This window comes from Dipodomys merriami, unplaced genomic scaffold, assembly GCF_024711535.1.
Source record: "Dipodomys merriami isolate MVZ:Mamm:240054 unplaced genomic scaffold, mDipMer1.0.p SCAF_12, whole genome shotgun sequence".
Taxonomy (NCBI): domain Eukaryota; kingdom Metazoa; phylum Chordata; class Mammalia; order Rodentia; family Heteromyidae; genus Dipodomys; species Dipodomys merriami.
Window position 1 is genome coordinate 15,624,896 of NW_027202493.1, and position 27,649 is coordinate 15,652,544.

The 27,649-nt window shown below is 34.0% G+C and overlaps 1 protein-coding gene and 1 pseudogene across 1 annotated transcript in view; one reads left to right on the forward strand and one right to left on the reverse strand.

Moving 5' to 3' along the window:
• Sgcz (sarcoglycan zeta) overlaps positions 1–27,649 on the reverse strand; it is an 874,745-nt gene that overhangs the window by 11,394 nt on the left and 835,702 nt on the right. The window contains exons 5-6 of the mRNA XM_070015959.1: positions 17,794–17,916; positions 5,126–5,198 (exon numbers count right to left, since the gene is read on the reverse strand). Coding sequence (XP_069872060.1) covers positions 5,126–5,198; positions 17,794–17,916 — 196 coding nt within the window. The remainder of the gene's footprint in view (positions 1–5,125; positions 5,199–17,793; positions 17,917–27,649) is intronic.
• On the forward strand, positions 8,654–8,734 carry LOC138823470 (U4 spliceosomal RNA; annotated as a pseudogene).

Consider the following 27,649-nt stretch of genomic DNA (forward strand, 5'->3'; position numbering starts at 1 on the left):
ACTATTATCCAGTATAGTTTTTGAATACTTATCTAGAACAACAGTACATATAATTAACAAAGAAGGAAACCAAATGATCTATTTGCAGATGATATGATTTTATATGTAATAGACACTAAAGATTCCATCAAACCACTGGGGTCTGATCCACAGTTTTAGCAAAATCGCAGAATAAAAAAGGGATATATGAAATAAACTCAACCAAGGAGGTAAATTGTATCTAACCATGAAAACTATAAAGCAGTAAAGAAATCAGCTGAGTAAGATACAAGAAGATGGAAATATCTCCATGTTCTAAACTGGATAGAATCAATTTTGTTAAAATGTTTATAAACTTGATCAGATTTAATGAGATGCAGATTTAATTCAATCCATCTCAAAATTCCAATGACATTCTTCACAGTTACAGGAAAAGTCAAGTCTAAAATTAATACATAAAGGGCCCAGAATAGCTAACATAATCCTGAGCAGAAATAGCAATGATGAGGAAATCACAATGCCATGATTTCAAATTAAACCTTATCAAAAATTGAGAGAAAAAACAGGAAGTAGTGATACTGTTAAAAAAAAGAAATTACTCATTACCTAACCTATGTAATGGTAACTTCTTTGTCTGTCACCTTTACAATAAAAGTAAATTACAAAAAGGAAAAAGAAAAACAGTTTGGAACTGAGACAAAAATTGACATAGACAAATGGAATAGAAGCTCAAAAACAAGTCCAAGAATCTCTGGTAAAAATACTTAAATTCTTTTCTCCTAACTTTCATATTTTTACTGTAGCATACTAAACTTTTCTCATAATATTACTCATAACTAATCCTCACGTGTGCAATTTCTCCTGAATTCACTGACCCCACTTCTCAGCCCTCTCCCCAGCCTCTGTGATACCATTCTACACTCAACATTTATGAGCTTTATAGCCTTCATATGAGTGAGAATATTTTCTTACTGTGTCTGGTATCTACATTAAAACAACCTTGAAATTGCATTGGTGTTATCCATATTACTTAAAGCTGACCCACTCATTACATTGCATTCATATAGTTACTATCATTATGTAATTTTGCTTCGTTACAGGGATTCATGTTAAGCAAGTTTTTCACACTGTTATATAAGAGATACATTGTTGTTGGCTCTCAAGGTACTAAGGATGAGCAAGGGACAATTTTAATAGCATATAAAATCTTGTTAGATAGAGAAAGATAAAATGTATGCACAGAAGATGCTGACTTGTAAAGGGTCAAAAATCAAGACTATAGAACATTATAAGACAGTGTTTTCATATCTTCTTCCTCAAACCTTAATAGCTAAAGATAATTATTGATATCTATTGTGATTCTATAAAATAACCATTATTTGCCCTTATTAGAAATACACAGATTTAATGGAAAGGGTCATAAATTCCTGGAATTTTTCCCTGGCTTACTGAATCTATCTTTCTCAACTACTCAGAAACTGAGAGATATTTTTAAAAATCTTAGCATGAAACTATAAAGAACTGTGGATCTTATTATTGTAAAAATATGCTTTTCCTTCATTAAAATTTATAAATTTTGTTTAGTTTTCATTTGAGCATTTTTTCTGACTATTCAATAAGAAAAGAAGTCATTTTTGGAAATTTTAGCATTTTGGAAATTTAGCATTTGGAAAATTTAGCATTTTAGTATTAGTCTATTATAATAGGGAGAAATAAATTAAGAAAGATACATAATTTCTGTTTTCAGAGACAGACTCTGTTACCTAACTTAATAATGATCTTTAACATGTGACAATTTTTAGTATCATTATTATCTTTTAAATATATTACAATTAATACACATCATAGTATAAATTATCCATTAAAATGAATTAAGTATATTACTTTGATTTTCAAATCTTTATTTATTGAATTAAAAGTATTTATGGAGCAGACAAAATTTAAATTGAAAAGTTTTAGTTGGATGACATGGAAGAGAGTAATAAAAGGTTGACATTGATCAAAATGCATTATACTCATAAACTATTATGTTCAATTAAAAACAATTTGTACAGTACTTAAATATAATTAAAATTAACTTATTAAAATATTAAAATAACAGTTGTCATGATTATTTTGGGTGTATTGCCCAATCATATGGATACCTCACAATTTTCAATTTTCTAGTTAGGAAGAATGCACACACACACACACACACACACACACACACACACACACACACACACACATCTTTTCTTCTTTGAAATAGAGCAAAAACAAATAATCTTATTTCATTTTTACCATAAAACTGAAATGCCAATTATAGGACAATGAAGTTCTGCCATTTTCTCATTACTATTTTGTTTGCTTCTGAATTTCCCTGAATATAACACTTCTTGGTCATGTGAACTTCTTCCTATTTTTCTCCCCTCCTTCATGCCCGTGTACATCATGTATGTAAGGGTGTATGTCAGATGATCCCTCATCTCTATTTTTTTTTCAGTCCTCAGGCTTGAACTCAGGGTCTGGGTGCTGTCCTGAGCCTACTTGTGCTCAAGGCTCTCACTCTACCAATTGAGCTACAGTTCTACTTTAGATTTTGAGTGGTTAATTGGAGTTAAGAGTCTCATGGGGACTTTTTGACTTGACTTGCTTCAAATGGTGATTCTCAGATCTCAGCTTCTCAAGCATTGTTAGGATTATGGGCATAAGCCTGAATAGGCTGAGTGCCTGGCTCAGCTTCTTTATTTTTATCATTCTTCCTGTAAATTTACTCAACAACTCCTTTTCTTTGCTCTTCTTCATGACTCCTAGCTGCCATATTTATTCATTTTTAATTCATGTTTAAATTGTTATTGTAAAGATGCTGTACAGAGGGGTTTCATTTACATGAATAAAGTACATTTCTCACTGAACATTGTTACCCACTTCATTGTTCTTCCACTGTCCCTTCCCTCCCCCCTTTCCCCCCAACAAAGTTGTAAAGTTCATTTCTGACATAGTTTCTTACAAGTATCCTTGTTGCATTGGGTTATCTTTTGTACTTCTTTCAGCATTTTGTTATTTCCCTTCCCTTTCCCCAATCAGATAAATGCATATTTAAGATGGAGGGAACCAGAATCAAAGGCAGAGATTTCCAGAGATAAACCAATGGAAAAATAAAAATGAAATAATATAAGAAAAAATAATTAGATACAGTATATTGGCAACATCAAGGTTGACAACTAAAAAAAAAGGCCTACTGTTTCCATGTCTTGAAATTCAATTCAGTTAACATCATTTTGTACAGTCATATGTTCATAATTATTGAGCTATTATGATTCTCTGTCAGGACTAACTTAGGGTTATACTAATTATTACAAATGAGGAAAACCTTAGAGCCTATGTTTCTTTGGGTCTGGCTTACTTCATCTAATATGATTTTTTTTTCCTTAAGTCTTTCATTTTTTTTTTGGGGGGGGGGTTCCGGTTGTGGGTCCTGAACTCTGGGCTTGGGTGCTGTCCCTCAGCTCTTCAGCTCAAGGCTAGTGCTCTACCACTTGAGCCACAGCGCCACTTCCGGCTTTTTTCTTTTTTTGCTTATGTGGTGCGGAGGAATCGAACCCAGGGCCTCAGGCATGCAAGGCAAGCTCTCTACCACTAAGCCACCTTCCCAGCCCTTTCCATTTCTTTATGAAAGGAACGATGTTGTTCTTTCTGATAGAAGCATAAAATTCTATTGTGTAAATGTACCGCATTTTCTTGATTCCATTCATCTGGTTGACTCCATATCTTAGCTATGGTAAATAATGCTGGAAAATGGCAATACTGCCCAAAGCTATCTGCAAATTCACTGCAATACCTATCAATATCCCAACAACATTATTTAATGAAATAGAAGCAATCCAAAAATTCATATGGAACAATAGAAGACCCCGAATAGAAAAACAGGGAGAATAGTGCTGGAGGAATATTAATATCAAACTTCAAACTCTACTATAAAGCTGTAGTTATATATATATATATATAAGAGAGTTTGATACTGGCACGTGAACAGGCAAGAGGACCAATGGAATAGAATTGAAGACCCAGACAGACTTATGGCCACCTAATCTTCCATAAGGGAGCCAAAATTATCAGATGGAGAAAAAAGTCTCTTCAACAAATGGTGCTGGCAGAATTGGTTACACACATGTAGGAAATTGAAGTTAGATCCTTATATATCACCCTGCACCAAAATCAACTCCAAATGGATCAAAGACCTTGAGGTAAAGCAAAGACCCTGAAAATATTACAGGAAGGGATAGGAGATACGCTAGGGATCCTCGGCACAGGTAGAACCTTCCTTAATAAAGATCCAGAAACACAACAAATCAAAGAAAGTCTGGTTAAATGGGTCACATTAAACTGCAGAGCTTCTGCATGGCAAAGGACATAGTGAGCAAGATAAATAGAAAGCCCACAGATTGGGAGAAGATCTTCACTAGCTATACAACAGGCAAGGGTCTTATATCAAAAATATACCTAAAGATCAAAATATTAACTCCCCAATACAAATTCCCAGAGTAACAGACACCCCATTAATAAGGGGTCTAAAGAATTAAAAAGAGACTTTTCTGGAGAGGAAATAAGAATGGTCAATGGACACATGAAGAAATGCTCAGCATGGCTGGCCATAAAAGAAATGCAGAACAAAACTACATTGAGATTCTACCTCACCCCAGTTAGAATGGCCATTATCAAGAAAACAAAAAATAACAGATGCTGGCCAAAAGGGCACACTACTACATTGTTGATGGGTAAGCTGGTTCAACCACTCTAAAAAGCAGTATGGAGGTTCCTCAAAAGACTCCACATAGAGCTCCTCTATGACCCAGCAATCCCACTGCTGAGAATTTATCCAAATGATCTCAAACTAGGCCACACTAAAGCTACCAGTACAACTATGTTCATTGCAGTATTATTTACAATATTTATTTTCATGTTCCTTATTGACATGCTAAGATAAACTAAGAAATTTTCGAGAATAAGTTATCTTCTTTCTCTCAGTCAAATATCTGAGTAACATAGATGCACGAAAGTCAATTCCAATGCAGATAACTGTAAATATTTAGTTCTTTATACATGATTTATGGGCAACAGTGATGGAAATTATTATACATGATTATACAGGTATAACAACACCTACCTGAGGTCTCGAGATGGTTCTGCCCTGATGTGAGGTGTCTCCACTGAATGTCCAAATACTGCTCCTTCGGTGCCTGAGGGCAGCATGAATATGGTAGTTAGAGCGAGCAAGTCTACAGGCCTACTGGCTTTCATATCTATAGTTATTCACCAAATATTCTTCCCCAAATAGGAAGAATGCACACAAAGCTAGAGAAAATGAAAGAGAAATATTGCACAAACAATATCAAGTAGTGGGTAGTCAAAAAGGGTCAATCTAAGCATCACAATGTTAAATCTTAGTAAGATAATATTACTTCAAACTGATCATTTCTACCTTCTGGAAGAAAGAACCCATTTCCTTCTCTGCCTTATCTTCTGGTGTAATGGATCCCAGAGACAGATAGGTTGCAATACTTGAGAAACTCAGTTTTGCCTCTCTGTACATTGCAGGACATGAATGAAATGTGGAGCACAAGCTCCAATACAGCTTATAATCAGTTATTTAGTGACAGGTATCAGAGACAGTTTAACAGTTCTTTCACAGACAGCTTTAGAGTGATCATCCAATTTCAGAGGACATGTCAGGTTCCTTTGACCTCTCTAGAGGCAAGGTGCTATCTAAAGTTATGAACTATTTTAATTCATTTCATGATTGTTGAAATCATATGGGGTCATAGTTGCCTGAAGAGGTGTTGTACTGCAATGTCTTTCTCAGAGAGCTGAATGACTCCTGATCTCACCTTCCACTCCATTTCATTTTCCAGACTCCTGGGAAAAATAAACTATTTTTCCTCTCCAAAAGCCAAATAAGAAGATTCTTTTTAAAAGATAATAACAGTTTTCAGTAGGCTATGATGAAATTGTTAGCAGGGAATTAGGGATAACACTTCAACTTTCTTAATGATAATTGGCAGGGAGAGAAAAGTATTAGAACTATCCAAGGATTCCATTAAATAACAGCAATTCAGTCCTTGATCTTAAAAAAGAGGATTAAGTATTGCCAAGTAGTGTACCATAATTTCATCTACATTATAGTTCAATGGGAAAAAATCTTAAAAGTTTCTGCTATAGTAAATTCTTAGGAATACAGATTTTACTTTATAAGCAAAAAGCTATTGGCATTTTTTGACCTTTCATTGGATTTAATGAGACTCTTTTATCACTTGAAGGGCTACATGAGGCAAACACTGCTAATTTCTTTAATTGTTTACTCAAATGCAAAGGAATTATTTTTAAAAGGTTTCCTCTTTTGATATTTTATGAGATATTTTATATCTGTATTTTCCTTGATACAGGTCTTTGAAAATAAAATAATACTTTCTGGTAAAATTGGAGTTCTGTGTTTTTCTTGGGGTGGCTTTTGAAGGAATGTATTAAGGCATATATTTGCATATCTTAAGGATAGAGACTTTGACATTTTAAAAGAAAATAAAACTTCATGATAAGCTAGTTACCCATGTGCAAAGTTCAAAATTAATTTGGTTATGAAAATTTCTTCAACAATGGGGAAGAAATGTAATTAATGAACAATGACAATATTTATTTTCAAGCACAGATTGGCACACATCGTAGCTTTGCTCATAATGGGTGGTTGAGACCAAATATGGAATGCCATCAAAGATTTAATATTTTGGTGAGGATTAAAATATTGTAGAGGTCTCAGTTCTTATGTTTCAATGTACAAAATTATTTATGATATTAAAAAGTCACACTACCTATGTGGCTAACCTGAAAACTGAATATATCATAAATAGGCAATTTGAATACATATGTTTCTAGACAATGGATAAACTAATTTTCCTTGTTGCGATCAGTTTTGCAAAACTTAATAACTATCAAAGATAATCCAAAAAGATATCAGTAAGGGGAGATAAAAGCTCACCTGAATTATATATGTACTGGAAGAACAGAAAATACCAAAAGTGTGAGAGAAATATCCCATGAATTGAGAATTTTCATGACTGTCAAACTATAGGTGTGATAGGTTGGAAAATTGAAAACAAAATGAGTCAATTCTGAATTTCAAATCAATATTAATATTTCAGATGTAACTATATTTTTGCAATTTTTAAGGAGTTGTATACTAATAATTAATTATTCAAATAAATTTAAATTGAATTCAGTATATTCAGAATTAGCCAAGAATAGGTTATCTGATAATAGTAACAATTGGTTAATAGTAACAATAGTAACAATTGGTTAATGTTATTTTTGGCACAAAGAGTACAGATCTAGTTTTCTAGTAAAAACAAGTTGTCATAATCCTTACATGATGAACTACATAAAACATGGAAACTATGGACATGAATAATCTAAAATTGTCATATTACAAATAGTTATTATGACATGCACATTTAAGTATATTGTATATAATAATGTTTAATAGTATAAATAGCTTTTTAATGTAGTATAATGTTCAAATTTATTTAATTATTTTGGAGCTAAGGGACATACCAGATAAATTAAAAGTTACTATAATTTAATACATTCTTAAAAAATTGTGTGTTGATTATTTTTATATTCAGGAAACATGAGATAAGCACCTTTCAGAGGTCCAAGGGACTAGATTTCAATCATATAATTTTGCCTTTCAAACAGAAAAAAATGCTTTACTGGAACTTTGAAAAGGGTTTTTTAAAAAAAATTTTTTAAAACTGGGTAGATTTTTTTTTTTTTTTTGGATCCGGTTGTGGGGCCTGAACTCTGGACCTGGGTGCTGCCCCTCAGCTCTTCAGTTCAAGGCTAGCACTCTACCATTTGAGCCACAGCGCCACTTCCGGCTTTTTTCTTTTTGCTTATGTGGTGCTGAGGAATCAAATCCAGGGCCTCAGGCATTCAAGGCAACCGCTCTACCACTGAGCCACCACCTTCCCAGTCCCCTGGGTAGATTTTTATATGTAAAGCCAGATCAGCTAGAATAGTACATTTTACAAATTCCTAACAAGAAAACAAAATGAAGCAAAATGAAAAACAAACTGTTAAATTAACTGTAACTATCATAATGTTGTAATTTTCTTTATACCCTAAATATATCCTGTAGTTATTAAACCTGGTTGCTCATTGTTAATCCTTGGAATTCATATATTTATGAAAATAATTTCTCCCCCAAAACAAGCTAAAGAAAATAAAAACAGAAATTGCTGGAGAAGAGATCAAAGAAAGCAAGAAAGGCTGAGATACAAATTGTTATTACAATATGTACATTTAAATATAGTGAATAAAATAATGCTTGTTAATATTGTAAATGGTGGTTTAATGTAGCATAATGTTTACATTTTTTTAATTATTTTATAGTTAAATAATTTATCATCTTTACAATAATATTAAATTAAAAATAAGTAAAAATTAAAATTTGTAGAGTAACTGAAAAAAATTGTTAGATAAATTAAAAGTGAATAACATGTAATTCTGTCTAGACAGGTTTATAAACACCTAAATTATATTTTAAGTGTAGGTATTGATGTTTGCAGGATGAGAACAGCTAGCTTTTAGATATTCCATAAAATTCGCCATGACTGAAAACTTTTGACTCTTATGTTGAAGAGTTAGCTTTGCACAGTGGCAGTATTGTAGCCATTGAGGTTCATCTGAGGTGTGATCATTGCTAATTAAAAACTCTTATTTTGAAGAGTGATGAGGGAGTTTCTTGTAAGTGTAATAAATACGAAGGAGACTTTTCCCCCCTTAAGTTATCAGAGCCTACCTGCAGATGGACCCATTGCAACAATGAGATGTGCAAAACATTATGTCGAAAACGAACTTTACAACTTTGGCGGAGGCGGGGCAGGAGATGGGAAGGGATGGGAAGGGGAAACAAAGGGGTAGGCAACAATGTTTGATAAGAAATGTACTCATTACCTTGCTCATGTAATTGTAACCCCTCTGTATGGTATTTTCACACACACACACACACACACACACACACACAAACTTAAAAAAAGTTATCAGAGCCTAAGATACAAAAAGTTAATGGAACGTGAGAATTTATCCTTCCAGGGATAAATGTTTTGTTTTGCAGTGTACCGAAAAGTTAGGCAGCATTTTCAATGTCAAAATTAAATAAAGATGAGGATGAGGGAAAAATCATACAGATAAAAGGGGTAGAAAATTTTCTTTTTTTCTATAATCTCTACATTTGACTTTACAATGATTAGTGAATATATTCCTATTCTTGGTGAATCGTTCTTCATTACTCTTTTATTCCTTTTATTTAGGTAATGATTTCTCTAAAATCTAAATTGGTGAAATCACAATGAGATGAACCATTTATTGTTTTTACTAAAACATATATATGATTACATTATATATTAATTTAAAAGTGTTCTTAACTGTAGGAGCAGCTCAATTGCTAGTGTCTAACTGCTTGAAGCCTGAATTAAAACTGAATTCTAAGTTCTGCCAAAGTGTTCTTTCTAATGGTCTGATGTTACATTTGTGTGTGTGTGTGTGTGTGTGTGTGTGTGTGTGTGTGTGTGTGTGTCTGTGTGTAGTTAATTTGAGAATGGAGGATAAGCTACCAAGATTTATGAAATGATCTTATTTATAAATGAATTTTTAATTTTTAATTAAAAATTGTCTCAGACTGTTTGCTTTTTGATGCCAATTTATATCCTGAAGAGAAACTGGCATAGTAAGCCTTAAGTTGAAAAGGAATTCTACCATTTCTGACAACATAGATAGAATGAAATACATGCATTGTGTTAAATAGAACCAAGAAAAATATGATTTCACAAATATATGAAATATAAATATATGAAATATAAAAAAAACAAAAAAACAGAGCAGGAATGCCATTAACCCATGGCTTGGACAGGAGGAAAGTTGGGATAAGGGAACATAATAAAGGATGTAGAAGTTTCAACAGACTAGAAGAGTATCTATTGGACTACACTGTATTTGTGGTTAGTAATAATTTATTGTATATTTCTTAATTATTCATTGATTTTTTTAAAAGAATTTTACTACAAATTAATGGGTGAGTAAAGGGTTAGAGATTAGAATACTGAGCTGTATAATCAATGCTTTTCATAAGCATGTAAGAAAATAGAGGATGAGGCTTATGAAAAGTGAAAAGGAGATGAGAAAGATTAATAGAGGAAGATAAGTTGATCAAAGTATATCGTATGTATATATAGGAGTATCAAATGAAGTGCCTTTGTAAATTGAATATACAATAAAGAAAGAAGTGAGGGGAACAGAATATCAATAATAAAAGAATCATCTGGATATGTCCTCCCAAAATATCTATATGTAAATTTGGTTAAGACCCATGATTGTGAGATAACAAGCCATATAATGTGAAATATAAAATAATATTAGAAACATTTTCATGAGAGAAATGAATCATTAAAAACTGAAATATAAAAATCAAAGTCTGCAGCACATAAAGCTGATAACACCCATAATATAAAAAATAACTTTTATAAACCAATAAGAAGAAAACAATGCATTAGAGAGAAAAGAATAAAACTATAGTTGGGTAACTTGGAATAAAAGAAACCTGTATAATAGCCTTGAAAAATAAAGTTTCTCTAACCAGGAGATCCTCAATGAAATACTAAATTATAATTGTATTTGAATCTTTTGAAATACCCTGTACACAAGAAAAGTTAATATGCCATTTTGATGGTTGAGATAAAAATGCTATCCTCCAGCATTTTCCTCTAGGAGCAAATATAGTCCATTTTGTGGGAATTTAGAGAAAGCTCACTTTAAAGAATTTGTGAATTTATCCAAACGACATTTTCACTAAAATTAGAAGCATATAATCCTTTTTGTGAAATAGTCTATTGTTTTAGATAATTGTTTCAAAATAATGTGTTCTGTCTTCCTAAATTTCCCTGCTTGTTTCAAATTAGAAAGAACTTTGTTGTTCTTGTGGCCAAAGTGAAATAAAGAAATAGGAATCAGGCTCAGGTAATTTTGTCTATTCAGTTAAATTATTATGCAGCAATATTTATTCAGTCAATACACAATGCAAAGTATGATAGTGTCAGCAATATTTCCAACAGAGTAACACTACAGAGAACACATGATATAATAGAAGATTCGAGATCCAGGTCAACTTGTTGTCTCACTTGCAAGGTGACATTAATAAATCATTTATGTGAACTCTTAATGATCTTGGTATATAAAATAAGAGGTGGAAGTACTCAATGCTTTTTCTTCCTTTTAAGACTATCTGAGGTTTCAAAAATATATGATGTAATATGTTTATAAGACATGTTTATCAGACTCAATGATCTATGTCGGTCCAGGAATATGAAAATTTTCATTCCCTGATGATGAATGCACAATTAAAAATGACAACTATGTAGGGTTTATATTTTCTTTAAAAAAAATCTAAATTTCAGGTATTATTATTATATTGTTGGTGGTGTTGTCAGTCATGAGGCTTAAACTTTGGGCCTGGGCATGTCTCTGAGCTCTTCAGTTCAACGCAAGCGCTCTACCACTTTAGCCACAGCACCACTTCTGGTTTTCTGGTGTTAATTGGAAATAAGAGTCTCACAGATAGCAGTGGCTCACGCCTGTAATCCTAGCTACTCAGGAGGCTGAGATATGAGGATCGTGGTTCAAAGCCAGCCCCATCAGGCCTAGGAGATCTCAGCCTCCTGAGTAGCTAGGATTATAGGCGTGAACCACCAATGCCTGGCTCAAGCTTTATTTTTAAAGAAAGAGAGTTATGCACATGAAATGTCACTGCAAAGAAATTCAGGATATTACAATGAAGGTTCAAAAGAGAACCAAAATGTTCAATGATAAATTATTTTTAATTATATTTTCATGTAGTTGCAGAAGAATTACCATTTAACATATCAGTATATGAATACAATGCATCTTGATGATAAACCATTTAATAAGATATTGTGGTGTAACAAAATAGAATACTGAAACCATTTAACATAGAAGCCAACACTTAATGACATGATGTAGAAATGAATATTAGAGTCTAGGAACAGTGACGTACACTGTGTGGGAGATTGTGATTGGGAAGAATGGAAGGAATGAAGGACCTCTTAGTGCTTGTGATCCCAGCAACAATAGGAAGACGGTAGTAGGCAGATTGCTGCTAGAGTAGGTATCCAGATAAGAGCCAAGGCCCTTCTTTAAAAATAACCAGCAGAAACTGTGACCAGAGCTATGGCTCAAGTGGTAGAGCAGCAGCCTAGAAAGAGCTGGATTTAAACTCCAGTATTGCCCCAAAATAAGTGTATATTAGACATCTATCTGTAAGATCTACATGAGTATCTGTTTTCTCAAAGAATACATAACAGCAATCATTTATATTAATCTCTTTCTTTGACATTGTTAGGCACAGGGAACCTTTTTATAGACATAGCTACTTCAAGATGGAGAGGTTACTCCAAAGGCTTTTAGTAATTCAGTTTTAAAAACAATCAGATATATAATATTTAAGTGAGATCATATCATTTCACCTGTATTTCCTGCCTATTAAATAAATTTGCTTGAAATAATAACCTAGTAGATAAATCAAATCCTGAAAGCTCTCATTGTTACAAAAATTCTTATTCAGGGTCTGGATGTGTTATATAAATGGGTGTGTCCTGATATAGATAAAAATTAAGTAGAAATTAGAGAAATCGACTGGTGAGGAGAAGCAGATCTACTTTATCAATTGCCACTGAGAGTTGTGTGCACCTCCTGTCAATCACTTAACCTGAGGCAGTTTGCCAGATGAAGATAATAAACACCCCTAGGTACTGATAGGTACATGGATTAATGTAAATGATAGTCATCATTCAATAACAAAAACATATCAGCATGTAATTAATCTCATTTGATTACTTTAATCATTGTGATGATGTTACATGTGCTTATTCTTATATGTCTTTTAATATTACCCTAGTCTGAATATTTCCAACACTATAGACAATTTTCTCTGTGACAGACATGACGTCAGACACAGGTCACCTGAGCTGAATGCAATGAAAATCTAGTGAGTATCTTCATTTGTTAGCCCGATATTTTACAAATAAGAAAGTGCTGACTCAGATACTTGCTAGTTGAATTGTCCATAATCATCTTTCAGAAAGCACAGCAGTTGCAGAGCCAGCAGTAGGGAAATTCACTTGGACACCGTGAATCTCTTTAAGACTCATCGTGCAGCTGACCCCTCATCCTCTCAACTCTTGGTCTCACTCTATCATAGCTGCATGGTCATCCAACTCAATATACTTGTTTAGTGTGGCTGTTACTATTACCTAGGATTTAACTTTTCAATAATTCTCTTTTTAGTGGGCAAAAGCTAAATATTTCTCAGTAGCTTCTATGAAGAGAGTAACCTATATTGACAGTAGTCACTGACAAGTTGAAAATAGAAAGTATAATGATGCAAACATATGACGAAGAATTGCTCTATTTGGTTTAGAATTTAATTTTATGCCTCTTTCCCATGGAAATTATCTTCATACCCTAAAGCTAATGACATTTGTTATTACACAAATAACTTCTGTATCAATCATCCCCAGTTTCAGCAAGGAACATGAATCCAAGTTGGAATTTGGATGTCTTTGATACACTTGCAACAAACTATGCACAGGCACATGACTAAGATTGGGGCAATTGGATATACAATGAATACAGGCAATTGGATATACAATGGATACATGTTTTTGCCAGATTTCAATATATTTTTTAAATTTTTTATTGTGAAAATACCGTACAGAGGGGTTACATGGGCAAGGTAATGAGTACATTTCTTATCAAGCATTTAAGCCTCCTCCTTTGTTTCCCCTTCCCATCCTTTCCCATCTCCCCCCTCCTACCCCCCAAGCCAAACTTGTAAAGTTCGTTTTTCTACATAAAGACTTGTACATCTCATTGTTGCAATAGGGCCACCTGAATCCCTATTTAAATGGTTTGTTTTTGCCCTTCCCCTCCACAAATTATACCAACATCAAATACAATAAAAGCAGGGTTATAGCCGGGGGAGGGGCATACAAAGCAACAAAGAAATCATCTTGTGATGAGACTATGCTCCCCGATTACCCTTTTCTCACTTCTTTTTTGAAGAAGCACAGAAGCTATGTTACATGACAGCTTCAATGCTGTGACAAAAGGCATAACCTGTACGTTGAAGATTTCTTATCTCTGTGTGTGTGCGTATGCATTTGTGTGTGTGTGTGTGTGTGTGTGTCCTGCTACTGGGTTTGTCCTCTCAGCTTTTTTACTCAAGATTGGTGCTCTACCACTTGAGTTACACCTCCATTTCCAAGATCAGTGTTTTGGTCTGCAATTATCTATATTACCTGGTGATTTGCAGAGTATACTCACATGCAATGTTACATGAGATAAAAATAAAATGTCTATTACTTGACTATTTTGGAAATAAAGCCAGTATTACTTGCTATCCTCTATCACTATTTTTCTCACAAATAGTTGAAGAAATTGAAACATCTAATGGAGTATATTCTTACAGTTATTTTATATTTATATATATACTTATATATATATATATTTTTTTTTTTTCTGGAAATAGTAGAGCTGGAACTCAAGGCCTAGATACTGTAGGTGAGCTCTTTTGCTCAAGGTACCACTTGAGCCACTTCTGGCATTTTAGTAGTTAATTGGAGACCAGAGTCTCACTTTGGACTTTGATCCTCAGATTTTAGCCTCCTGAATATTCAGCTAGGATTATAGGCTTGAGTCAATGGTGCCTGACTATAATCTTTAAGTAGTTTTACAAAGGGGTCTCAAATTCAACAAATCCGTTCATAAGTAACAAAGAATCTTGAACAGTGTTACCCCTTTCATCATTCTCCCCATCTATCCCATCCCCACTCCCTCAATTTTCTTTGTTATTTTCACATTTACATTGAATATTATGACTGAATTTTCCCAACCTTCCTCTTAATATTCATTATGCAGTTCCTACTTTACATATTTTGATTTTCAACTCATTTCTTTTTCATACATTGTTTAATATCTTATTTCTCACAATACTTATTTTACAAATATAAAGTAAGAACTGTAGCAATATATTACCATTTATTGGAAATAGTACATATTTCAAATATGAATTTAGGGCACAAGCATGATGTATAAGAAACAAACAATTGATTTATAGAATGGTAGCATCCAATATATATATATATATGTGTATATATATATATATATATATAAAATTTATATTTTTGCTTCTTGTGGAGCCTAAACTGGGCCTGGATGCTGTTCCTCAGCTGTTCAGCTCAAATCTAGCCCTCTACCACTTGAGCCACAGAGCTACTTCTGGCTTTTTCTGCTTATGTGGTGCTGAGGAATCAAACCCAGGGCCTCAGGCAAACACTCTACCACTGAGCCACCTTCCCAGCTCCCCAATCAATAATTTTAAAAACATCAAACAGATTTGTGTCATTTGTATGTATAATTCAGCTGCCCTATCTTATGACTTGATCCCTCATTCCTGTCATACAATTGTATTTCCACTGAGTTTTGTATTCACAGAGTAAAAACTGGGAATATTTCCATGAGCGCTTAGAAAAATAAGTCATAGAGAAGATTTATACCAAAGTGCTCAGTGGAAATGGCTTATTTTGTGACAATGGCAGAAATGATTGTTTATCCATTTCAAAACCTCAAGTCGATTTTTGCCTAAAATTTTAAAGGGGATATGGGATAATAATTATGTTTAGTGTATCTGCAATCTTTGTCTTCAGGAAGTTTATGAAGCAACTGGAAAAGTGGGTTGAGTGATTGTCCCTATACTATAGGCTTGGAAGGCTTCATTACAGAAAACTTAGTGATGGTGCATCACTTTTCTCTGCATCTAGTCTAAACACATTTCATTCAGTCAATGCAGCTGGTATCCTGCTGCCTGAGCCATACCACTTTCTCAGCATTTGGACAGCCAGAGGAACAATGGCCCTGCCTAAGAGAAAGGCTGATTTCAAGGTTGACTCCACAGTGTGCTAATGTAACAGACAAGAACAAGGAAGTAGAAGAGCAACTAATAATAAGAAAAGCAGAAAATATTGATCCCAACCCAGAAGCATGGTGTTTAATTTAAAAGACAGCTCTTCAGAAAACTCCTTTTGTCTGTTGTCAAACATGGATTGAAACTTGTCTGTCCATCTAATTATTTAAGTAGAAAAGACATAGAGGTGTGATGTTTGGGCTTTCCAACAGACACTAAGGTCAGAGCATACATTGAGTTGGGTATTCTTACAGACTGCAGTTCCAATTTACGCTGTTATTTTTTTTCTCTGCATATATTTTGCTGTTTGTCGCCTAGCCTCTCACATAGTAAAGATGTCTAATTGAAACTTAAAGCTTTTTATTTAACAAGGATGATATTCTGCAGGACTTATAAGTCTTTCACCTTCTAGAATCAATTGACTTATACTTGCACTTTGCTAAGTTACTGTACTACTTTGAATACAAATGAAGTACAGATTCTGTTTGATAGATTCAGCCTGGAAACACTGAATTTAAGCCCTCTGTGTATAAAGGTTTATGTCTTTTATCATCTGTTTACTAGGGCTCAATAGATAATTATGTTAAATAATATCTTTGGCCCATAGGAGGGAATACAAACTGAACATAATTTTAAAAATGAACTTGCATAAAATACATGTAGAACTCTTATGCATTCCTTGATATAGTAAAGAGATATCAAGGGCAGTGAGTATAGTTACATTAATATAATAAATTATTTATGATCACATCAATTACAGATTTGGGGCAGATGGTTGCTTATCATAGCCACGGTATCTAGTTTGGTGATGTTCAGGTAAGAGTTTGACATTTTACTTCTACCCACCTGCATTCTAGACATATTTCAATGCATGAGGTAAATTCCTGTTACAGGAATAAATTTTAGTCATAAATGGGATGCCTCAGGTGTACAGACATACCCATTGTCTAAAACAACCCATTCACTTCTGTTATCCTGAGAGAAAAGCCCATTTATGAAATGCCATTGTTCATAAAGTATAAATCTAGAAGGGATCCAATTTAATTTTAATTCCTAAGGATATTACTTAAATCGAAAACTTTCTCCCAAAATTGTACATGGAGTTCTCATGTCACATGTCACTTTGAAGTCTTGTCAGCACAGCTATCTAATTGATATGAAGCACCCTCAAGTTACTGTCTCTTTGTAGTGTTATTTGTCAAATGCCTCCAGCCTTGCTTTAAAGTATAGGAGAGGTTACTTATCAATCTTTCTGCCCTTAAATCGCATGCTATGCCATACTTGATTTTCTCTTCTAAGCATATGAAATTCTAAATTATATGTGGCTTTGATGTCTTTACGTTGCTTTATTTTACAAGTATTCCAGGTAACTAACACATGGCATTCTGGTTAAGAAGGAAGGGCTTAGCAGGCACTTAAATGTGCATGTTTATATTATGTCTACGTGAATCTGAGAACCTGTGTGAATCTTCGATCCATATGTTATTAGATATTGGAGAAATCCTAATCAAACTAAAATACCCTCATGAGTATAGGTCTGAGACATAAAGTGGAAAACAAAGCTATGAATATATCTGTCTCATATGTGCATGCATGTGTGCATGTGCATTGGCCAGTGAATGTATGCATGCACACACACATACATACACCTATGACCTCTAGAGTAGTTTTTTTGTGCAGCTGTATTTTCTTTCTGTAATAAACACTATTCCATAAATTAAATAATGTCCTAAGACCTCAATTCATAATACCTGTAACCTTCAGTTTCTCAGCTCCAATGGTAATCTCTTCTTCATCTGCAGAAAACAGCACCCTGCCATCTTCGCTTGCTCTCACTTCAAACCTTTTACACTGAGCCTCTACAGCATCCGCTCCTATGAACAGAAGAAAGGATTAAGCATAAAACTGGTGCCCAACAAACCTTATTATGCAATACTTTTAGTGATAAATAAAAAGGGACATAGAATAGAGTAGTTTTTAGTTTATCTTGACTGTGTGCTTTATTTCTGAATTTGTATTTTACGGGTGTTAGCTTTTTCAAGAACCGGCTTAACTTGGTAGAGGTCTGCTAGGCTATCAGTATGCATAAGTGTGATCTCTAATTGTTTGAGATTATCCCATTATGACTAGGTTTAACAAAACAAAAAACAAAACAAAACTGCCTATCCATAAGAAAAGACAGGATCTGCTTTGCTCTCTTGCAAGCTGAAGTCATGGAACTATATCTGGTGCTGCTGATTCTCAGTAGATAGTTGAGTAATGAATGATCTTCACATTTCCTCCCTGTAATATAAACCAGAGTTTGTATTTGTAAAGTACCATTCAGAATAGATCTTTATTTAGGCTACAATTCATAGGGTTTTCTTTTTCTTTTTCTTTTAGGTCTGGTCCTGGGGCCTGAACTCTCGGCCTGGGCGCTGTCCCTCAGCTCTTCAGCTCAAGGCTAGAGCTCTATCACTTGAGCCACAGCGCCACTTCCGGATTTTTTCTTTTTGCTTATGTGGTGCTGAGGAATTGAACCCAAGGCCGCAGGCATTCAAGGCAAGCCCTCTACCACTGAGCCACCTTCCCAGCCCTCATAGGGTTTCCTTTAATGCTGATATTTTTTAATCCTTTGATATCAATGAATTAGAATAATCATTGTCTTATCACTCTTACAATTGCTTTATTTTTGAAGTGTTGTCCTGTAAAATTTAAACAATACTTTTGTCAATTTATTTATGCATGTTGTATTGTTACAAAATTGAAATAAAAATCCACAAATGACCAAGCCAGATCCTGTATTTGAAAAGCATGATTGGAGAGAAAAGTCACTCTTTTGAAGAAAAAGTTCTAAGCAGTGCATAGGCCTAAGGAATTGATATTTCCACAATATCAATTTCTTTCTTGTGGCATGACATATTTCATGTTTAGGTCAATAGCTCCTCTCCTGCTCAGACAAGGAGAGACTCTCAGCTGTCTAACTCAGAAGACTACTTAGATACAATGCATGGTACATTATGAGTATACATCATTTTATTTGTCTTTGCCTATTACCACAGCTTTTAAGATACATGACTCAATGAACTCAAAGCCTGAGATCATGTTTGGATTTCAAAATACCCTTAGATTAAGAATGGTGTCTAGTTTTCTGAGAGTAAATTTTCTTTCTTTTTTAAACTTTTAAAAATTATCTTCACATGATGGTAATACTGCCAAAATTAATATACAAATTCAATGCAATTCCTATTAAAATCCCAATGATGTACATCACTGAAATACAGAAAACAGTCCAAAAATTCATATGGAACAACAAAAGACCTAGGACAGCCAAAACAATTCTAGGGAATAAAGACAACATGGGAGGGATATCCATGCCGAACTTCAAACTCTACTACAGAGCTATAATAACAAAGACAGCATGGTACTGGCACAAAAACAGACCCAAAGACCCAAAGAATAGAATAGAAGATCCAGAAATAAATCCACAGGCCTACAGCCAGCTGATATTCGACAAAGGAGCCAAAGACATACAATGGAAGAAACACAGCCTCTTCAACTTCTGGTGCTGGGAAAACTGGGCGGCCACATGCAGAAAACTTAAAGTGGACCCCAGCCTATCACCATGCACCAATATCAACTCAAAATGGATTAAAGACCTTAACATTAAACCTGAATCTCTGAAACTATTGCAGGACAGAGTAGGAGAGACAATTGAATTAATAGGCACAGGAAGGAACTTCCTGAACAGAGTCCCAGGGTCACAACAAATTGGAGAGAGACTCGATAAATGGGACTATCTTAAAATAAAAAGCTTCTGCACAGCTAAATCTATAGCAACCAAGCTAGAAAGACAACCAACTAATTGGGAAAAAATATTTACCAGCAATATATCAGAGAAGGGGTTAACATCCAGGATATACAGGGAACTCAAGAAACTACTCCCTCCCAAACCTAACAAACCAATTACTAAATGGGCAAGGGAACTAAAGAGGGACTTCTCAGATGAAGAAATAAAAATGGCAAAGAAACACATGACTAAATGTTCACCATCCCTGGTGGTGAAGGTAATGCAAATAAAGACAACCCTGAGATACCACCTTACCCCAGTCAGAATGTCCTACATCTACAAATCAGTCAACGACAAATGCTGGAGGGGATGTGGAGAAAGAGGAACCCTATTACACTGCTGGTGGGAATGTACACTTATACAACCACTTTGGAAAGTAATCTGGAGGGTCTTAGAAAGCTAAAGATTAATCTCCTTTACGACCCAGTCATACCACTTGTAGGCATCTACCCTGAACAACAGGAACCAATATACAAGGACACGTGCACATCCATGTTTATTACAGCACTGTTCACAATAGCCAGGATATGGAAACAACCCAGATGCCCCACCACAGATAAATGGATCCAAAAATTGTGATATCTATACACAATGGAATATTATGCAGCCATTAGAAATAACAAAATAATGGCATTTGCAGGGAAATGGATGGAGCTAGAAGAAATCATGTTGAGCGAGGTAAGCCAAGAGCAAAGAGACAAACGATACATGGTCTCCCTGATAAGTGGATGTTAAATCCAAAATGTTAGGTGATACGACAAAATTAACAGGACTTAAGAAACAAAGAACTTCCACTCATCTGGTCGAACCACTACTAAATATCCCCATGCTGCTGATCACATGTATGGTGTATATGTGTACACCATTATATGTTATAGACCGTGATAGACAATTTGCTCCAGGAAAGTTAGAATGAACTTGTGACTTTAAATGAGCATAATTATTCCACAATACTATGAAATTTGGGAAATTATGTAATCACTTAATCACAATTAAAAAAAAAAAGAACCTCGGGGAAGGTAGGGAGGGAAGGGATGATAGGGGGAAAACAATGGAGGGGGTAATAATGCTCAATAGGAAGTGTACTCATTACCTTGCTCATGTAACTGTAACCCTCTGTATAGTATCTTTACAATAAAAAAATTAAAAAAAATTATCTTCACATAGTTGTACAAAGGAGTTGCCATTTAACAAGACAGTTTATGAATACAATGCATCTCAGTTCATGATACACCTTTTATTCTTTTCACTCATCCCTCACCTATGCACCCCTTCTGTCATTCCTTTCAATTTTGTAGGGTTCTCCTATGAGGAGGTTAGAATCAGCCTGTAAAACTCTAAGTAAATATGTTGAGGGTGGTATTCAATTTTTTACAATGTATGAACTGAAATATAGTAGATCCAAGGCAGAACTCAAATATTGTAATTCCTTAGAAAGCCAAAAACAAAGTTCAATAAAATAAAACACAAGGAAGTGGGTACTTGTAAGTGGTTGGGTGGGGTGGGACCAAGGGAAAAGGGGTAAATAAATAAAAAAGAGAAGGATGGGTAATATAATCAAGAATTGAATGTGTAGGAGGAGGGGAGGGATGGGTGAGAAAGTTGCAAGAAGTGACATTGATCAAGATGCATTGTGTTCTCAAACTGCTTTGTTAAATGGCAAGTCTATTGAACAACTAGTGAAAGATAATAAAAATAAGTTTTTTAAAAAACGTGTAGCATATACATTGTATTCTTGACTGCCCTCTACCTTTTTTCCTCATCATTTGTACACTAGTTTCCAGTTGGACCCACCCCACCTTTTCCCAGGACATGGTTCCTGGTATTTATTTTGTTGAATTTTGACTTTGTCTTTTTTTGGGAGGGGTCGTGGGACCTGAACTCTGGGCCTCAGCTCTTTAGATCAAGGCTAGTGTTCTATCACTAGAGCCACAGTGCCACTTCTGGACTTTTCTGCTTATGTGGTGCTGAGGAATCGAACCCAGGGCCTCATGTATGCAAAGCAAACACTCTATCACTGAGCCACATTCCCAACCCCTGACTTTGTCTTTTTAAGGAGTTACATTATTTGAGTTCTCCCTTGAATCTACCATATTTCAGTTAATACACTGGTATACACTTGCGTATCACCCCACCTATGTGGCTGTTTTAACAAGATGAACAGCATTAGATCTAAGCTTTTTTCCCTTTCTTTGATGTCAGGCCCAGTTCAGCCCTAGTTTTCATCTTAGTCCACGAGGCTGTGAAAATTAATTCATTTAAATATATTTTCTGGGGAACAGCAAAAAGGTGGAAACAATATTTAAAACCCAGATAAGATGGAAAACAATTTTTCTGAAGACAAAATGTATTTTCCTGTATTATAATAATACATTCATGAAAATCTCCAGTAAAACTATACTAAATAACAGAACTAATTTTGTCCTTGTGGGATGAAAGTTAGCAATAGCATGAATTGCACGTTTTAGACACTTGTTTATCTTTTTGTTCTTGTTTCAATAAAGATTTCTCTTTATATAGATTTTAATGATGTATAGGAAGCCATTAAAAACCTGCTACTCTTTTTAAGAATTATTTTTATCATGTTTAAGTAGCCATACAAAGGAATTGCCTTTCACTAAAGCAGATCTGCTATTCCTTATCATAGTCAGTAAATTTGATTTTGTAAATATTATTTTAAAGGATTTTAAAGTATTTTCTTCAAACTGCAGCTTCATATATTTTATCTGTAATCTTTCAACCAAAATAACCCAACTGAGTGATGTCCAAAAGCTGCGTTTAAGGCCAATATGTTGATAAATACGATTTCCTCTGGGTCGTGAAATATCTGTTTAAATTTATCTTCAAAGGACTCAGGAATACATTAATTCTCAATGCCCTGAAAGATATTATTGATATTTTATCTGTAACATATCTTAACATTTACACTACATTACTTTCTTCAAATACACTCAATTGCTAAGCTTAATTACTCCACAAATTATATTAAAGATGAAAGCCATTGAAGGGAATTAGATCACTGTACAAACATATATACATATACACACAAAAATATACTTGTATATACGCACACATGCATATATACATATATATATATATACACATTACATTTTCACATATAATAACAAGATTTGTTTTGCATAACACTTGGTGTTTTCATAGAAAAAAAATGCCATAATGTATGCCACATAAACTAATACATGGTAGGATGGTGTCTGCATATGATAAAGTGAGATGAAGTCTTAATTCACTAAATTTGAATGACCAAATAAACATTAGGAAAGTACAAACTATGTCTTCCTGTCCCCAGAAAAAATGAGATGCATCTAAGCCATTAATTGATGCATAGAGAATCATCCAATTGTAAAATACATATGAAATTAACACTGCAGACTACACTTTAATCACTATATTAGCATAATTGCAGATAACAAAATTGCCAGTAATTAGCAATGAATTGATCATAAATAATTATTTTAAATTAGAATCATGCAAAATTACATTTATATACATTGCTTTTTCTTCAAGTAAAAATCCACAATGTGTATTAGAGACACTTTCAGTTATTGGGGATGTTATTCAAGGTAGTACGCACTGGACTTTTTGAAAATGAATTGATGAAGACCTAACTTGCTTTGCATTGTGTATCAGTTCTTCATGTTCCCGCTGTCACATTTCCCTGGGCTAAGTCAATGTAAAATCCATTTCTTCAGAGAAGCATGAAAGCTCAGTCTCATTTGAATCAATGACACCCACTGCACTGGGAAAAGCACTGTGCTTGGGCATGTCTTGGTAACTTTTAGTTTATTTATGCTAGCATTTAGGGTATTTTAATAAGGATATTTGAGGAATACATATTGACATTAAAACAAATGTCAATATTGCATGCAAAATAGCATGTAATGCGTTTACACTTCTTCTTGATCATTCTAAATGTCGTCCTTTACAGTAATCACTCACTGAAACATTTTTAGCATGAACATTCTTTTGCTCTTGAAATCAGTGAAGGCAGCATTGAAGAATTAACTTATTTTAAGTAACTTAAGCAATTATAATTGTGATAAAGTCAGGAAAGTCATCATTGTATATTGTTAGGCAACTCAGTATTGCTATTGATTTGTTATCACCAATGCATATTTTTATGATTGCATGAGAATTACCTGCTTTGAAAAATATGATCAAGGTTACCAGAGAAGCATCAAAAAGACTATGAAATATTCAGATAGTGTATTTATATTTAAGTTCTTAAATCAGAAAGAATGCTATAGTTACAATGCAATAGAATTCTAAGGCCTTTGAGTCTTAGTCAAATGGGATTTTGTTCTCCATTCATGCTGACCTCCAGCATGGGGCAGCAGAAGGGCTCTACCCCTCTCACCAATCAGAGTCTCAGATAATGAAGGCTCTATCCTCATCTCAAGGTTCTAGGCACAGTGGAAAATATACAGCCAGCTAAGCATAGATTATGCCACGGAAATAAAAAGCTTTATTTCTGACCACAATATAATGTGGTCAATCTTAAGATAAATAGAAAAATAATAAATCTGGAGGCATAACTCAAGTGGTAGTTGCTAAGGTCAAACCCTAGTACTGGAGAAAGAGAGAAGGGGAGGAAGGGGAGAGACAGAGTCAGAGACAGAGATAGACAGAGTGACAGAAACAGGGAGAACATATGTTTAGAAACAAAGACAGTCACTTTAAAATAGCTATGGGGGGGACACAACAATAATAGATGGAAAATGCCTCAGTCCTTGGCTCTTTCCTAGGATGTAGAGTCCATGTCAGAATAGCTAGTGAAAACTAGAAGCAATTTATTTCTTCAACCTTGCCCAAACTCCAAGGTTCCTAAGCAAGATCTCACTCACGCAGCAACTAGCTGTATGCTTCTCAAGATTCTTTATCTAAAGCTACAGTACAGTGATTTTGTCTAGGGAAAGGGGCGGAGCCTAAAACACACAATTTTTCATTTGCAATAGAGATAAGGACATTCAAACCAAAGTAAATTTTCAAAAATGTTAAAGTTGTAGCCAGAGGCCAGTGGTTCATGTCGGCAATCCTAGCTACTCAGAAGAACTGGGGGACTTCAATTTAAATCCATCCTTCAGCAGAAAAGCCCACAAGATTCCATCTCCAAGATAACCAGCAAAAATAGGGCTGTAAATGTGGCTCAAGTGCTACAGCACCACCAAAGTAAGCAAATCACAGTGAGTGTGCAGCCCTGAATTCAAAGTCTGGTTCAAGAAAAAAATAATGTTGAAGTTGTGGTGAGAGGTAATTAAAGGAAGAAAGATGCACAAATGTCATACTCACCAAAGACTTCAAAGTCGTCATTATAAATACATCTCCCAAATTAAAAGAAACCATGTTTAACTGATTAAATAAAAACTTATCTCAAGTGAGAAACAGATAAATACATAGAAACAAAGAAGGAACTAAACAATCTACAGTTAGAAGTATATTAACCTAAGTAAGAAAAATCACAAAGAGGGCTACATGTAGTTTTAAGCTACTGCAGGAAGAAATCAGTGAAATTAAATGTATGTGTGTGTGTGTGTGTGTGTGTGTGTGTGTGTGTGTGTGTGTGTATATATATATATATATATATATAAATCTGAATAATAGAAAAAAAGGGGAATGAATGAAACCCCAAAGAGGAAGAGACCACCATCAAAGCTATGAACATTTATGTTATGGGAGTACTAGGAGTGGATGTGTGAATGAAAGGTACTGAAAACATCTAAATAAAAAATACTAAAAGCTGCTTAAATGCATAGAAAAATAAACCCCCACAAACTCAGAAAACTCAGATGAGCTCCAGATCAGAAGGATAGAGCCACATACAGATCCAACCATGCTAAAGTTGATTAAAGAAAGAAAAGGAGCAAACACTGACAAGACAGAAATGAAATGTATTCATTACCTTACTTACATAACTGAAACCCCTCTGTAAATCACATTGACAATAAAAAGACAGAAATGACTCCTCAATTACTGAATAGCACTAAGCTCTAAGAAATGATGGACAATCCATTTATATGGCATATGGCATAAGGAATATCATAACTGAAGTTTCTGAAGGAAGAAACATGTCCACCATAAATTCTGTTGTCAACTAGTGATTCTTTAAAAATTCCAGGAACATAAAATTATTTCCAAATATTGAGTAGATTTGTAAAATTACAGCAAATGTTCATTACAAGAAAATTTGAAAAGAAATCATTTGGGCTAAAATCAAATGCCTTCAGAGAGTATTGCAAACTCATACAAAGTAAACAAAACACTGAGGTAAAATAGTTAAAAGAGTATGTGTGTATTTCTTACCTTTTCTCTCCAAATAATTGAAAAGATGATGAAATAAAGCATATATATATATATATATACATATGATTTTACTTCAGTTCTCTGACACAGGTATGGAAAATATTACTATGAAAGACCAGAGGAGTGAGTTTATACAAAACTTCTATTTGGCAAAGGGGATAGAAAGCCTATCTGGAAAGACAGTATCTAGGTTTCTTAAGAACAAATACGAGTTCAAAGTGATAAGCTAAAGTGATTAACAGAAAAATATGCACAAAGTACTTCTACTGCTTTGTTCTCTCATTTAATAATCATATACATGCACGTGTATGTATATATATATATATGTATATATATATTCTAATGCAACAAAACCTTGTGCTTTTTTTTGTCGGTTATGGGGCTGTCTTGTACTTTTAGCATTCTTAGTGCTAATTCCACAAGGTAAAACTCAACAAAGGAAAACTACTTTATACCAGTGAACTTTTCCATATATCTCTCAATTTATACTAATGCACATCTGTTGTATATTAATGTTAACTAATATACATATTGCATGTAATAAAGTATCCACTAAGGAAAGGAAAATACTGTATATCTCTACAATCAAGATTTTCCCTGGATTATTTCTTTCTCAATTTGTATCTGGTATATGATTTATGGTGAGAATGGACAATTGAGAATGATGGAGAATCACATCTCTTCACCTTTTTTACTCCTCTCAGTTTGCAAGTCCCACCATGGGGACCAAGATAGTTTCTCATAAAGATTCTCCTTCCAGACAATAGATAGCAGACAGACATAAGAGAGGATTTTTTATGTTCTATATTACTTTGACTTTCATAATTGTAATTAAGTGTGTTAATCTGAAACTTTACATTTTAAATTATTTTGTTATTTGCTTATTTTTGTGATATTAAAGATTAAACTTAAGAGCCTTGAACATGCTAGGCAATTACTACACAACTAGAAAACACCTCCAGCTGTTTCAGAGATGCATAATTTGTAGAATATAGATAGATAGATAGATAGATAGATAGATAGATAGATAGATAGATAGATAGATAGATAGATAATTTATGTTAGTCTTGGTGCTTGAACTCAGGACATGGGTTTTGTAGAGAATGTGCTCAAGGTTAAAACTCTACCACATGAGGCATAGCTCCACTTCTGGCCTTTTGGTAGTTAACTGGAGATAAGAGTTTCACTGACTTTCCTATCAGAAATTGTTTGAATCACAATCCTCAGATCGCAGCTTCCTGCACAGCTAGTTACACAGTACCTTGCTATTTACAAATATATATATATATATATATATATATATATATATATATATATATATATATATAAACTTTAAACCTATTTATTTCATTTTGCATTTCTATTTTATTAGGTTATACACTTGATTTATGTATATAATATTTTGAAATATCTTTAAGTAGTTGTACAAAATAATTCCAATTCTTGATAAGCTACCC